General features: G+C 46.4%; 1 protein-coding gene across 8 annotated transcripts in view; it reads right to left on the bottom strand.

Moving 5' to 3' along the window:
- arhgap32b (Rho GTPase activating protein 32b) overlaps window positions 1-15446 on the bottom strand; it is a 645931-nt gene that overhangs the window by 182770 nt on the left and 447715 nt on the right. For all 8 annotated transcript variants that reach the window (XM_068053769.1, XM_068053766.1, XM_068053771.1 and 5 more), the window contains one exon: window positions 4686-4823. In XM_068053769.1, coding sequence (XP_067909870.1) covers window positions 4686-4823 — 138 coding nt within the window. The remainder of the gene's footprint in view (window positions 1-4685; window positions 4824-15446) is intronic.

Genomic DNA, 15446 nt, shown 5'->3' with positions numbered 1-15446 from the left:
CTCCCCCATCATTGAGGGTGGGGATATTTGTGGAGCCACATCCTCCAGTTAGTTGTTTAATTGTCGATCACTCTTCATGACTGGATGTGGCAGGACTGCAGAGCTTAGATCGGATCCATTGATTATGGGATCACTTAGCTCTGTCTATCACATGCTGCTTACGCTGTTTGGCATGCAAGTAGTAGGGCGGCACAGTGGCGCAGTGGTTAGCACCGCAGCCTCACAGCTCCAGGGACCCGGGTTCGATTCCGGGTACTGCCTGTGTGGAGTTTGCAAGTTCTCCCTGTGTCTGCGTGGGTTTTCTCCGGGTGCTCCGGTTTCCTCCCACAAGCCAAAAGACTTGCAGGTTGATAGGTAAATTGGCCATTATAAATTGTCACTCGTATAGGTAGGTGGTAGGGAAATATAGGGACAGGTGGGGATGTTTGGTAGGAATATGGGATTAGTGTAGGATTAGTATAAATGGGTGGTTGATGTTCGGCACAGACTCGGTGGGCCGAAGGGCCTGCTTCAGTGCTGTATCTCTAATCTAAAAAAAAAATCTAATCTAGTCCTGGCTTGTCGCTTTACCAGGTTGACACCTCATTTTGAGGTATGCCTGTGCTGCTCCTGGCATGCCCTCCTGCACTCTTCATTGAACCAGGGTTGGTCCCGGCTTGATGGTAATGGTAGAGTGGGGGATTAGTCGGGCCATGAGGCTACAGATTGTGGTCGAGTACAATTCTGCTGCTGCTGATGGCCCACAGCGCCTCATGGATGCCCAGTTTTGCATTGCTAGATCTGTTCAAAATCTATCCCATTTAGCACGGTGGCAGTGCCACACAACATGATGGAGGGTATCCTCAATGTGAAGGCAGGACTTTGTCTCCACAAGGACTGTGCGGTGGTCACTCCTACCAATACTGTCAGGTACAGATGCATCTACGGCAGGCAGATTGGTGAGGATGAGGTCAAGTATGTTTTTCCCTCTTGTTGCTTCCCTCACCTCCTGCTGCAGACCCAATCTAGCAGCTATGTCCTTTAGGATTCGGCCAGCTTGGTCAGTCGTGGTGCTACTGAGCCACTCTTGGTGAGACATTAAAGTCCCCCACCCAGAGTACATTTTGCACCCTTACGACCTCAGTGCTTCCTCCAAGTGGTGCTCAATATGGAGGAGTACTGATTCATCAGCCGGGGGAGGGCTGTAGGTGGTAATCAGCAGGTGCTTTCCTTGCCCATGTGTGACCTGATGCCATGAGACTTCATGGGGTCCGGAGTCGATGCTGAGGAACTTGCGACTGTATACCACTGGTTCGCCACCTCTGCTGGGTCTGTCCTCCGATGGAACACGACATACCCGGGGAATGTGATGGCGGTGTCTGGGACATTGTCTGTATGGTATTATTCCACGAGCTTTTGATTGGCCAGTCTGTGGGACAGCTCTCCCAACTTTGGCACAAGCCCCCAGATATTAGTAAGGACTTTGCAGGGTCAACAGAGCTGGGTTTGCCATTGTCATTTCTGGTGCACAGGTTGATGCTGGGTGGACAGTCTGGTTTCATTCTTTACTAATCATGCTAATAGACGTAATTTGCAGACCACCAAACAGTGGAAGGCAAGTGGAGGAAGAAATATGTCAGCATTTCGGAAATGAGTAAAGAACATAGAATAATAAACAAGGGAGATTTCAATGATCCCCAAAACACTGGCAAGAGGAAAGAAAAGGGGAGAAGATAATGAAATTTGTGCAGTATGTTCAGGAGTCCTTTCTAACCCAGTACGTAAGAAGCCCAACATTACCTGCTGGATCTAGTAATGTGAATGAACCAGAGCAGTAGTAAATGGGAGAACATTTGATCAATAGCAATCACATCATAATGTGGTTTAAAATAATGATTCAGGGGATGTAAGTGAGACAAACCAAGTAATAGATTGGAAAAAGCTAATTTTGAGAGTTTGAGGATGGAAAAGAAATGGAATAGCAATGAGAAATAATTGAAAGGTGATAAATAGAGTTAAGGAGAAATATATTCTGCTAAAAATCATGAACTCGCCAATAACAAAAACAATGGATGAATAAAGTGATGAGTAAAATTGAAACAAATAAAGGAATTAACTGAATGCACAGACAATAAAGGAGCATGACAAAAGTGAATATGAAAAGGTTAAGAAAAAAGTTTTAAAAAATTAGGAAAGCAGAAAGGAACTACAAAAATAAATCAAAAGATGTTACAAGAAACAGTAAAGTCTTCTATATAGAGGTTAATAACAAAAGGATGCCAGCCAGCCAATCTCCTATCCATGTTAATATGTTACCCTCTACACCATGAGCTCCTACTTTGCACAATAACCTTTTATGTGGCACCTTGTCAAATGCCTTCTGGAAATCCAAGTACAGTATGTCAATGGGCTCCCCTTTATCCACAGCACATGTTACTCCTTCAAAGAGCACAAATAAATTGATTTCCCTTTCACAAAACCATGCTGACTATTCCCGATTACCTTGAGTTTTTCTAAGTGCCTAGCTATAGCCTCCTTAACGATTGATTCTAACACCTTCCCCACGACAGACATCAAGCTAACTGGCCTATAGTTAGCTGGTTTCAGCCTCCCCCCTTCTTGAATAGAGGGCTTGTATTTGCTACTTTCCAGAATCTTGCGAATTTTGAAAAATTAACACCAACGCATCTACTACCTCATTAGCCACCTCTTTTAAGATCTTAGGATTATGTCCATCAGGACCCGGGCACCTGTCAGCCCACAGTTCCATCAGTTTGCTCAGGACCGCTTCTCTGGTGATTGTAATTCCACCAAGTTCCTCTCTTCCTTCCACCTCCTGTTCTACAGCTATTACTGGAATTTTTTTGTATCCTTTATAGTGAAGACAGAAGCAAAATATTTGTTCATTTCATCCACCATTTCCTTATTATCTACTATCAACTCCTTATTCTCACTCTTTAGAGGACCAACACTCACTTTACTTACTCTTTTCTTTTTAAATAGCTGTCGAAACTCTTTCTGTTTTCACATTTCTCGCTAGCTTCCTCTCATACTCTAATTTATTTCTCCTGATTAACCTTTTAGTCATTCTCTGCTGTTCTTTAGATTCTGACCAATCATCTGACCTGCCACTCATCTTTGCACAATTATATGCTTTTACCTTAAGTTTTATGCTTTCCTTAACTTCTGTAGTTAATCACGGATGGTGGGTCCTCCCCTTAGAATTTTTCTTTATAGTAGGAATATACTTATTCTGAGTATTCTGAAATATCCCCTTAAATGTCTGCCACTGCTTCTCCATTGATCTATCTCCTAGCCTAGTAACCCAGTTCACTTCATTTAGCTCAGCTTTCATGCCATCATTGTTGTCCCTATTTAAGATTAAAATAAAAGTCTTAGACCCACTCTTCTCTCTTTCAAACTAGATGTAAACTTCAATCATATTGTGGTCCCTGCTACCTAGAGGTGCCTTTACTGTGAGGTCATTAATTAATCCTGTCACATTACACAATACCAAGTCTAATATAACCTGCTCTCTGGTTCATTCCAGAACATGCTGCTCCAAGAAACTATCTTGAAAGCATTCTATGAACTCCTTATCCAGGCTACTATTGCTAATCTGATTTTTCTAGTCTATATGTATTTTAAAATCACCCATGATTATTGCCATCCTTTTATCACAAGCACCCAATATTTCTTCTTGTATACTTTGTCCTACATGGTGGTTATTGTTAGGGGGCCTGTAGACCACTCCCACTCGTGACTCAAACCGATTCGACATCCTGATCTCCTGAACCAAGGTCATCTCTAACTATTGCACCAATTCCAACCTCGATTAACAGTGCTACCCCTCCACCTTTACCTAGCTTCCTATTCTTCTTGAATGTCACATACCTCTCAATATGTGAAAGTTACTACATAAATCCAAATATGAGCAGGGATTTGGGGTGGTAGTGGGTTGGGGCGGTGGTGGGAGGAATAAATGGAGAATGGACAGCAGGAATGGGGCTAAAGTGAGCGAAGAGTCTTAATGTTTGATTTTAAAATGCATCTGGAAACTTGCGCGAGTTGAAGGAGGAGGGGAGCTGTCTCCCGCAATTTTTCTCCTGCAGTTTGAAGTTTGCCACCAATGCTACGCCACACATGCACTATAAGGTTTGTAAGAACACTGTATCTCCTGACAACGTCATCTGAGTATGTCCAAACACTTGCCAGCATTAATCCGCACATTAGCACATTGACGTCACCACACACTGACCAACTGACCAAGCATCAGCGGCAAAGGTGGAGTGGGGAAACCAAGTGGTAAAGGGGGTGAGTGAGTGGCGAGCAATCAGGCAGGAGGGAGCAGGAGCAGTCAGACAGGAGGGAGCAGGAGCAGTCAGACAGGAGGGAGCGGGAGCAGTCGGACGGGAGGGAGCGGGGAGGAGAAGCGCCGATTGAAGGGGGGAGCAGATTTGTATTTCGTCACTTTTCTGTATAAGATTGAGCAGTGCCATCTTTATTACAGGCAGTTGCCTTAGACATCACTGTCAGGGACTTTTCAGTCAATGATGTGCATCTGCCAGTAGTGCGCCATCTAGTGGCTGCATTGTCAACAAACGCAACCTTGTGAGAAACACTACTCCACTGTTGCCCTTCCTATCTCCAAATAATGATTTCCTGAACTGCCCACATAAAGGGCAGCATGTAGCTGGGCACTGTACCTCTGCACTGTCCTTTAGCCAATCCGTACGCGGAAGCTCTGCCAGCTGGGAAAAACGCCGATCATAAATGCAGAGATGGAGGTGTTTATCCAGCACCCGGAAATCTTCATAACTCCTCTTCACAATCCAACTCCTGCCCTGCGGATAGAGGAGAGTTTACTGAAGCCACTGAACATATGCCATTTGAGAACCAAACCAAAAAAAAAAAATCAATCTGAAAAAAGAAAACAACTTGCTTAGGCAACTGCCTTAAAGATACATCTTCGCATTTTCTTAACTTAATATCAACTGTGCTTTCAGAAAATCCCTCAATTAGGTTTCTGCCCTGCCACAGTAACAAAATGAAAGTCACACATAACATGCCATGTGACTGTGGCAAAGCAAACTATCCCTCCTCATCCTTCTTGGTCTGACTGCAGCTTTTGACACGGTTGACCACACCATCCTCCAATGCCTCTCCACTGTCATTCAGCTAGGTGGGACTACTCACCTGGTTCCATTCTTACCTATCTCATCATAGGCAGAGAATTACCAACAATGGCTTCTCTACCGGATCACGCACAGTCATCTCTTGTGTCCCCCATGGATCTATCCTTGGACCCCTCCTATTTCTCATCTACACGATGCCCCACGGTGACACCTGAAAACACATCAACTTCCACACAACACTCAGCTCTACCTCACCACCTCCACTGTCTCTAAATAGTCAGACTGCTTGACTGGCATCCACTACTGGATAAGCAGAAATTTCCAACTAAATATTGGGAAGACTGAATCTATTGTCTTCAGTACCCGCCACAAACTAAGCTCCCTCGCCACCGATTCCATCGCTCTCCTTGGCAACTATTTGAGGTTGAACCAGACTGTTTGCAACCTCAGTGTCATATTTAACCCCGAGATAAGCTTTCAACCACCTATGTGCACGGTTACCAAGACTGCCTATTTCCACCTCTGTAACATCACCCACCCTGCCTCAGCTCTTCTGCTGCTGAAACCCTCATTCATGCCTTTGTTACCTCCAGACCGAACTATTCTAGTACACTCCTGGCTGGCCTCCCACATTCTACCCTCCATAAACTTGAGATAATGCAAAACGCTGCTGCCTGTGGACTAACTCGCACAAGTCCCATTCACCCATTAACCCGTGCTTGCTGACCTACAGTGGCTCCCAGTTAAACACCTCGATTTTAAAATTCTCACCCTTGTTTTCAAATCCCTCCATGACCTTGCACCTCCCCATCTCTGTGACCTCCTCCAGCCTTACAACCCTCCAAGATATCGGCACTCCTCTAATTCCAGCTTCTTGAGCATCCCCGATTTTAACAGCTCCACCATTGGTGATGTGCCTTGAGCTGCCAGGCCATAAAGCTCTGGAATTCTATCCCTAAGCCTGTCCAGCTCTGTATCGTACAGGCACTCCTTAAAACCTATCTCTTTGACAAAGCTTTTGGTCATCTGACCTAATAACTCCTTAGGTGGCTCTGGGTCATATTTTGGTTTATATGTCTCTGTGAAGCACCTTAAGACGTTTTATTACATTAAAGGTGCTATATAAATACAAATTATTATTGTTATCAATCCACACAATGGTCAAGACCCAAATCCTTTTTCATCTTCCCTAATGGACATCCTTCATCCTGTTCCAAAATAATACTGAGTCACATTTTTAAACATTGAAGTGCATCGGCTGGCTTTTTGTTTAATTAGTTGCCACCAATCTCCTTTAAACCCGATACCGAATGATACAACTTAGTTTAAACTAAAACAGGAATGACTTATTGCATCAAATGAATTTGGGGTCATCACAAATTTTACATTACGAGTTCCCACCTCCAGGCCATTTCTCTATGGTATAGACTCCAGTTTAAGTCCACCAGCCATTGCCTGCACCCCTCTTCCTCCCACCCTACCCACCACAAGGCTTTTGACAATTATCATCTCCTTTCTATTGAAAATTTTCATCCAGGTGATTAATTTTTGCTACTAATTTCACAACTTAATTTTTAGCCACATGTTGAAACCTGATCATACACCTTCTGAACATCAAACTGCATTATATCCATGCGATGGACCTTGTCTACCCAGCCAGTTACAAATTGCACAAACTCCAGTCGACTTAAGAACAGATCCTTTTACTACTAAATCCATATGTATTATTTCTTAGTCTCTGTTGTTTAGGTGAACACCAGTCCATCACAGATGTTCAGTGACCTGGGCTCACACCTCATTATTTTTGGATATGTCCTCACTGCTGTCACACTCACACAAGCTGAACCTATGAACTATAAAATGAACTTATGAAGTAAACCCAAAATGGATGCTTTTCTTGTAAACAAAATGGAGTAAGAAGTCAGGTGACTCTTTCCTTTCCTCCCAATACACAGTGAACTACAAGAACCCTAAGCTAATTTTCATGTCTGGACAAGTCTTGGAGAAGTCTTTAAAATACAAACAATTTTTCTGGACACATCCCTGAGAAATCATTAAAATGCAAAAGACCTTCTCTGTGGAAATGGTTGCTTCTCTCCAACTGATTGGGTTAACAATGGTGTTGCAGACTTTTTGACTCCAAACTCAAATCCCAGAGAATGGGTGTGAAAAGCCCCTACTTTTTCAAGCTGAGATGAGGATGAATGACACCTGGACTCCATTGTATAACAATGGCCTCACCGTGAGAAAACATTTATGAGGACAATGCAAAAGTGAAACTATGGTCACATGACAGAAACTAGGTTCCTCATAAGGAATTTTAATAAAGGTACATTCTGGACAGGCACATCTATGCCATCAAAGAGACAGGACCCTGCCTAAGATACCAGCTTTGAACTACATGTAGGCAGCGACTGGAGTTTGGCCCTGAACTTCCTACCTGAAAAAGCATACCAGGGCTTCGCCAGTAACCTTTGGCTGGAATGTAACAAAAGCAGTCTGCAGTAACGCATCCGTCTTCCTAAACCTCCCAAGTCCTTCATCAGTGAACAAGGAAGAATAATACAGGCCTACACCGTTTCAAGTCTTCACCCCGGGGAAAAGCAAGTTTAACAGACCTAACGCGTGTTATCTTTATAAACTCTATCTTTCCTTGTGTGTGTGTATGCTTGTGTATTGGTATGAGTGTGAGAGTGGGTGTTGTGTATATTTCAAGTGTTGTATAATAAACATTTTTTTTTAAACTTACGAGAAAACCTGTCAGTTATCTGTTCTTAACAATTAAAGCATTCAGGGGTTAACAAAACACTTTTTTTTTTAAATGTATCCAGTTAGTCGAGAGGTGAAAAAGGGGGAACCATCTCGATTGTCTCTTACCTGTCCGTAACACTGCTCAGGTACATCCCCTGCATTCACTCTCAGATTTATTTAACAACAGTAAGGTTCGGTTTACCACTCAAGTACAGACTCAGCATGTTTAAACTCAATACTGCCACAGAATAGGCTTCCCCACATCTAATACGCCAGAACTCTGTACTGAAAGCTTTAAAGTGCTTTGGTCAATATTTATCCCTCAAACAGCATCACTAAAACAGATTAGTTTGGTCACTAAGCTCATTGCCATTTGCGGAATCTGTGTACAGCTTTGCCGCCGGTTTCTCTACATTACAATAGCCAATATACATCATTAGCTGTAAAGTGCTTTGGAGCATGCTGAGGTCATGAAAGGAGCTATATAAATGCAAATTCTTTCTTCAATAATTTACAGTTTCTAATCATTTAACATTTGTTTCCATAAAACCTTAAGCAACCCACTGATGATGGAGCACACACCCTCCCCCAAGACCCTTCCGACTGATGACCTCATTGGAGCAGCCTGCACCAGGGAGGAGGCTTGGCACAACAGTGCGGCATGTCGCCATGCAAAGTTTCTTTTTAAAGGTATACAATCGTATCAGTGTATACATTTTCAACATAAAATACATCACTTGGATCAAAAGTACTCCCCATACACTTGCTCTCCACTTTCCACTTAAACTGGTACCTTGCAGGCGATGGGAAATATTAACTCATTGATACGGTGCCTAAAAGACCTGTTTACTGAACAAGAAAATTCAGAATGGAGTCCAAAATTCACAAAAAAAATTCAGGAAGCATTTTATGCTGTTCAGGTCTCAGAGTAATTACAAAGACCTCTGGTACAGGGAAAGGCTGTGGGGGCGGGAGGAGGCAGGAATATATATATAATTCAAAACCTTCTATCCCATAATCAGCACAAACCATTTCCACAGAACAAAATGACAAATATAAGCAGTTTTATTAAACAGGAACTACTTTCCTAAGAAACATCTGTGCTCCGTCAAAACATCTGTCAGTTTAGAGTTTTCATTTCATATTGCTCCAGAGCCAACTGTGAGGCCCTGGTCCGCGAGGAATTAGACCACAGCTTGCTCCCTTTTGACCTTTAAAGCTGCAACACATCATTGTAAGCAGAAAATGCTGCTTTCTCACAGCCTACAGAGCTATACTGAGTGAGTACAGCCAGCTCACACGATCACTGTTACATATTTCAAACACTTTAAAATAACCCAACTCTCTTGACTCAACAGGAATGCAATCATGTTCTGGTTCTCATGGAAAATGGGAGAGAGAGGCTTGCTTCTGCCGGCTGCAATGCATGTGTGTGTGCGTGTGGGTGTGCGAGAGTGTGAGGTGCCTTTATGCCATGTGCGCTTGAGAGTGTGTGAGAGTGATGCGTACTTATGATGAGCGTGTGTGTGAGAGTGAAGAACCCTTGCATCGTGTTTGCGTGTGGGATATCCTTACACTGTGCGCGTGAGAGATGGAGGTACCCTTATGGTGTGTGTGTGTACACTCCAGCCAGGGTTACATGCCCTGCCCCAGATTAACTGGGGTTACATGGCCTGCCCCAGCCAGAGATGTACCACACTCCATCAGCAGTTTGTTCTCCCAGGAAACTGCTTATTTAAGCAGCAAACTATTATTGACATTTTGGCCAGAAATCCTATTCTGAAATCCCTTCAGACTCTTACACCCAGTCCAACTTTCTGTAAGGGATATTTGCTGGTGCCTGTCCTAGCCCTAAGTGAAGATGATCCATTCTTACTGTGCTAACTGCCAGCCAATTGCTTTTCCATTCGAAGTTATGAAAGTTGCTTGTTCTTAGCTAAGAAATTATTAATGCTTGGGCCTGTATCATGCTTTTAATTTCATTTATTTGCCAGTTGATCTTCTTGCTGATTTTACACATTTCCACAACTGATGAATCAATTATTATTGCTTTGGATGACCCCAAAGCTTTTAAAAGGCGTCTAGCACCATGCGCTTCGAAACAAGCTAGGTTTCATGGCTATGTGGTTTCCTCTAATGTCACTCCAGTATAGCTGTGTGTCATGTCACGGAACACAAAAGTCCGAGTGTATCAGGCCTGTGTCCTCAGTACCTTGCTCTACGGCAGCGAGGCCTGGACAACGTATGCCAGCCAAGAGCGACGTCTCAATTCATTCCATCTTCGCTGCCTTCGGAGAATACTTGGCATCAGGTGGCAGGACTATATCTCCAACACAGAAGTCCTTGAAGCGGCCAACATCCCCAGCTTATACACACTACTGAGTCAGCGGCGCTTGAGATGGCTTGGCCATGTGAGCCGCATGGAAGATGGCAGGATCCCCAAAGACACATTGTACAGCGAGCTCGCCACTGGTATCAGACCCACCGGCCGTCCATGTCTCCGTTATAAAGACGTCTGCAAACGCGACATGAAATCGTGTGACATTGATCACAAGTCGTGGGAGTCAGTTGCCAGCATTCGCCAGAGCTGGCGGGCAGCCATAAAGACAGGGCTAAATTGTGGCGAGTCGAAGAGACTTAGTAGTTGGCAGGAAAAAAGACAGAGGCGCAAGGGGAGAGCCAACTGTGCAACAGCCCCAACAAACAAATTTCTCTGCAGCACCTGTGGAAGAGCCTGTCACTCCAGAATTGGCCTTTATAGCCACTCCAGGCGCTGCTTCACAAACCACTGACCACCTCCAGGCGCGTATCCATTGTCTCTCGAGATAAGGAGGCCCAAAAGAATAGCTGTGTAGGTTGTGTGAAAGCAGCATTATCTGATTCCATCTGTGCTCCCGTTGTTACCTCAAACCCCAACACTTTTTCCATTAACTCAGGATTCTTCAGGGCTCAGTTCTCCCACTCTGCTATTTCTTCATATCAGTGACTATTTTTTGTTAATTCTCAGGTTGTGGGTGTCACTAACAAGTCCAGTATTTACTGGCCATCTCTAGGTGCCCTTGAGAAGGTGATGGTGAGTCGCCTTCTCACAGTGGTGTCCATGTGGTGCAAGTACTCCTACAGTGTTGTTAGGTAGGAAATTTTTGGATTTTGACTGAGCAACAATGAAGGATCCGCTATATATGTTGAGGTCAGGATGGTATGCGAGCTTGAGGGGAATTTGGGGTGATGGTGTTCCCATGCGCCTTCTGCCCTCGTCTTCTCGGTGATAGAAGTCACAGGTTTGGGAGGTGCTGCCAAAGAGGCCTTGGTGAGTTTCACAGCTCATACAAACATATTAAAATTACAGACAGGAAAAGATCCGCTGGTCCACCTACTCTGATTCATACACTTCCGATGCCTGGTGCATGACAATACAGACACTTCCCACACATTATTTGATTGCCTGGGAGAGGTGAAAAGCCAGGTAAAAATCCAAGCCAATTATGCGGGGAAAAAATGTGGAACTTTAGGCAATTGAAACTAGTCCAGGAGATCACATTGGCACGGATTTAGTTACAGGATCTAGTTACAGGATACCTACTTCTTCCAGGCAGAAACTGCTTCAGCACTTCCTCAAAGAAAATCAGCATTCACTGCACGAGTTGGCAGCCTTATGCACTATTCTCTGGGGAAAAAGAGCTACCTAACATCGAACCTAGTTCTGTCCACAGAACTTGAAGGTGTGACCCCTAGTTCTCCCTAATATGTCCATATAAACACAACCTAGTGCCTTCATTATTTTATAAACCTCATTCAAATTGCCCTTAAGTCTACATTTTCCCCATACAGACGTATCTGGGTAATGAAGGTGTTTTAAACTGGCAATGAATTTGGAGGCCCTTTCAAGAACCTTAACTTATGAGGAGACCAAAACCTGACACAGCATTCCAACTGAGACCCAACCAAGGTCTTCTACAAAAACAAAATGGCATGCTTTGATTTATACTGAATTGTCCTGTAAATACACCCTCGAACCCTGACTGCTTGAGCTGTAGCTTCACAGAATTGGTCATGAACCTTTAGAAAGTAAAGCACCATAGCACCCGGATCTCTTTTTGTCACCACTGACTTCAACAATATTGCGGGACTAGCGCAGAACTGATATCACGGGACCGGCGCAGAGTAGAGGAGAGTTTTAGGAGTTGAGCTGGTATTAGGAACATAGCAACAGGAGTAGGCCATTTAGCCTTTCAAGCCTGTGAACTAACTCCATATACCCACCTTTGTCCCATATCCCTTAATACCTTTCAATAACAAAGATCTATCAATCTCAGATTTAAAATTTACAATTGCCCCAGCATCATTTGCCATTTGTGGAAGAGATTTCCAAATTTCTACCACCCCTTGTGTAGAAGTTATTTTCCTAATTTCACTCCTGAAAGATCTGGCTTTAATTTTTAGACTATGTCCCAGAGTCCCCAACCAGCTGTAAAGTTTCTCTCTACCTACCTTATCAGTTCCCCTTAATATCTTGAAAACCTGGATATCAAATCACCCCTTAACCTTTTAAATTCCAAGGAATACAATCCTAGTTTGTGTAATCTCTCTTCATAACTTAACACTTGGAGTACAGCTCCAGCAAATCAATGTTGCACTCCCTCCAAGCCCCATATATACTTCCTAAAATGTATTGCCCAGAACTGAACAAAATACTCCATGTGTATTCTAATGGGAGTTCTGTAAAGTTGCAGCATGGCTTCTACCCCTTGTATTCTGGCCCTCTATATATAAAGGTCTGCATTCCATTAACCTTTTTGATTCTTCTTGTGCCTTTCCATGACATTTTAATGATCCACATATATGGACTCCTGCTGCTACTAGCTTTTCATCATTTAGAAATTACTCTGATCTATCCATTTCAGGTCCAAAGTGAATGACTGCACACTTGCCTATATTGAAATCTGTTTCCCACAGTTCTTCCCATTCAACAACAACCTGTATTTATATGTAGCGCATTAACTGTAATCAAATATCTCAAGACACTTCACAGGAGCATTAAAAGAAAAATTGACACCGAGCCACATGAGGACATATTTGGGAAGATGACCAAAAGCTTGGTCAAAGAGGTAGGTTTTAAAAAGCATATTAAACGAGAAAAGAGAAGAGTGGCAGTGAGTTTTAGGGATGGAATTCCAGAGATTAGGGCCTTGGCAGCTGAAGGCCAAGCCACCATTTGTGAAACAATTAAAATTGTGGATGCCCAAGAGGCCAGAAATGCAGATATCTTGCAGAGTTGTGGGGCTGGAGGAGATTACAGAGATGAGAAGGAGCGAGACTATGGAGGGATATGAAAGCAAGAATGAAAATCTTAAATTTGAGGCATTGTAGGACTGGCGTATAGATGGTACCATGGGACCAGACTAGAGCTGCGATCATACATTTATGCACTTGCTCTATAATTATTTTGCAGCTTGATGCAAATGCAGAGATACACGAAAGACAGACTTTCATTTATATAGCACGTTTCATGACTTCAGAATATCCCACGACGGTTTACAGCCAATGAAGTACTTGTGAAGTATAGTCACTGTTGCAATGTAGGAAATACAACAGCAAATTTGTGGACCAGCAAGCTGACTCAAATAGCAATGTGATAATGACCAAATAATCGGTTTTCTTTTAATGCTGTTCGATGGATAAATCTGGAACCTGCTCTGAGCACTTAGCAGCCGAATCCAGAGTTCCTGATCTGCTGGCAGATTGAAAGATCTGTCAAAATGTGTCCGTGATTCCACTGGAATGGCACAGACTGATGCCTTTATATTCTCAATGCCCTCAACAACTGAGCCATACATCAGTACAGAATAACACCAGGTAAAGAAACTCGATTTAAAACTGAATTTCAGTTAATGGTGTACTTTCACACTGTGGCTTGGTGCAGTATGGGCGCTGGGAGAATGGCACAAAGACCAACTCCCTTCCTCGTGGTCCATTTTTGGTATTTGAAGTGCCCCACCCCCCAGTCTCCTGAGGGATAATTGGATCCGCAAAGGTTTCCAGTGGCAGAACCAGTGATCCATGAAAATGTAGGAGTCACTAGCAAAGCTTATTGCCTATCCTTGAGGGACCCTGAGGGCAGTCACTCGCTTAGGTCTATCCAAGGGCTGAGATGATTGGGGGGGAGAGAGGGGGGAAGAGAGCAGGGGGGAGAGAGAGCGGGGGGGAGGAGAGAGAGCGGGGAGGGAGAGAGCGGGGGGGGGAGAGAGCGGGGGGGGGAAGAGAGCGGGGGGGGGGAAGAGAGCGGGGGGGGGAAGAGAGCGGGGGGGGGAAGAGAGCGGGGGGGGGGAAGAGAGCGGGGGGGGGGGAAGAGAGCGGGGGGGGGGGAAGAGAGCGGGGGGGGGGGAAGAGAGCTGGGGGGGGAAGAGAGCTGGGGGGGGAAGAGAGCGGGGGGGGGGAAGAGAGCGGGGGGGGGAAGAGAGCGGGGGGGGGAAGAGAGCGGGGGGGGGGGGGAAGAGAGCGGGGGGGGGAAGAGAGCGGGGGGGGGGGAGAGCGGGGGGGGAGAGAGCGGGGGGGGAGAGAGCGGGGGGGGAGAGAGCGGGGGGGGGGAGAGAGCGGGGGGGGGAGAGCGCGGGGGGGGAGAGCGCGGGGGGGGAGAGCGCGGGGGGGGAGAGCGCGGGGGGGGAGAGCGCGGGGGGGGGAGAGAGCGGGGGTAAAGAGGGGGGGTAGAGAGGGGGGGGTAGAGAGGGGGGGGTAGAGAGGGGGGGTAGAGAGGGGGGGGTAGAGAGGGGGGGTAGAGAGGGGGGGGTAGAGAGGGGGGGTAGAGAGGGGGGGTAGAGAGGGGGGGGTAGAGAGGGGGGGTAGAGAGGGGGGGGTAGAGAGGGGGGGTAGAGAGGGGGGGGTAGAGAGGGGGGGGTAGAGAGGGGGGGGGTAGAGAGGGGGGGGTAGAGGGGGGGGTAGAGAGGGGGGGGGTAGAGAGGGGGGGGGGTGGGGAGGGGGGGGTAGAGAGGGGGGGGTAGAGAGGGGGGGGTAGAGAGGGGGGGTAGAGGGGGGGGGGTAGAGAGGGGGGGTAGAGAGGGGGGGACAGGGGGAAGAGAAGGGGGGGAGAGAGGGGGGGGAGAGAAGGGGGGGAGAGAGGGGGAGAGGGGGAGAGAGAGGGGGAGAGGGGGAGAGAGGAGGGGGAGAGAGAAGGGAGGAGAGGGGGGGACATAGGGGGGGGACAGAGGGGGGGAGAGGGAGGGGAGAGGGAGGGGGGAGAGAGGGGGGGAGAGAGGGGGAGAGGAGGGGGGGAGAGAGGGGGGGAGAGAGGGGGGAGAGGAGGGGGAGAGGAGGGGGAGAGGAGGGGGGAGAGAGGGGGAGAGGAGGGGGAGAGGAGGGGGAGAGGAGGGGGGGAGAGGGGGGGAGAGGGGGGAGAGAGGGGGGGAGAGAGGGGGGGAGAGGGGGGGGAGAGGGGGGGGAGAGGAGGGGGGAGAGGAGGGGGGAGAGGAGGGGGGAGAGAGGGGGGGAGAGGAGGGGGGAGAGAGGGGGGGAGAGAGGAGGGGGGGAGAGGAGGGGGGAGAGAGGGGGGGAGAGGAGGGGGGGAGAGGAGGGGGGAGAGAGGGA

This window comes from Heterodontus francisci, chromosome 22 (genome assembly GCF_036365525.1).
Source record: "Heterodontus francisci isolate sHetFra1 chromosome 22, sHetFra1.hap1, whole genome shotgun sequence".
Lineage (NCBI taxonomy): Eukaryota > Metazoa > Chordata > Chondrichthyes > Heterodontiformes > Heterodontidae > Heterodontus > Heterodontus francisci.
The sequence above is the reverse complement of the archived record's forward strand: the minus strand, read 5'-3'. Positions and strand labels throughout refer to the sequence as shown.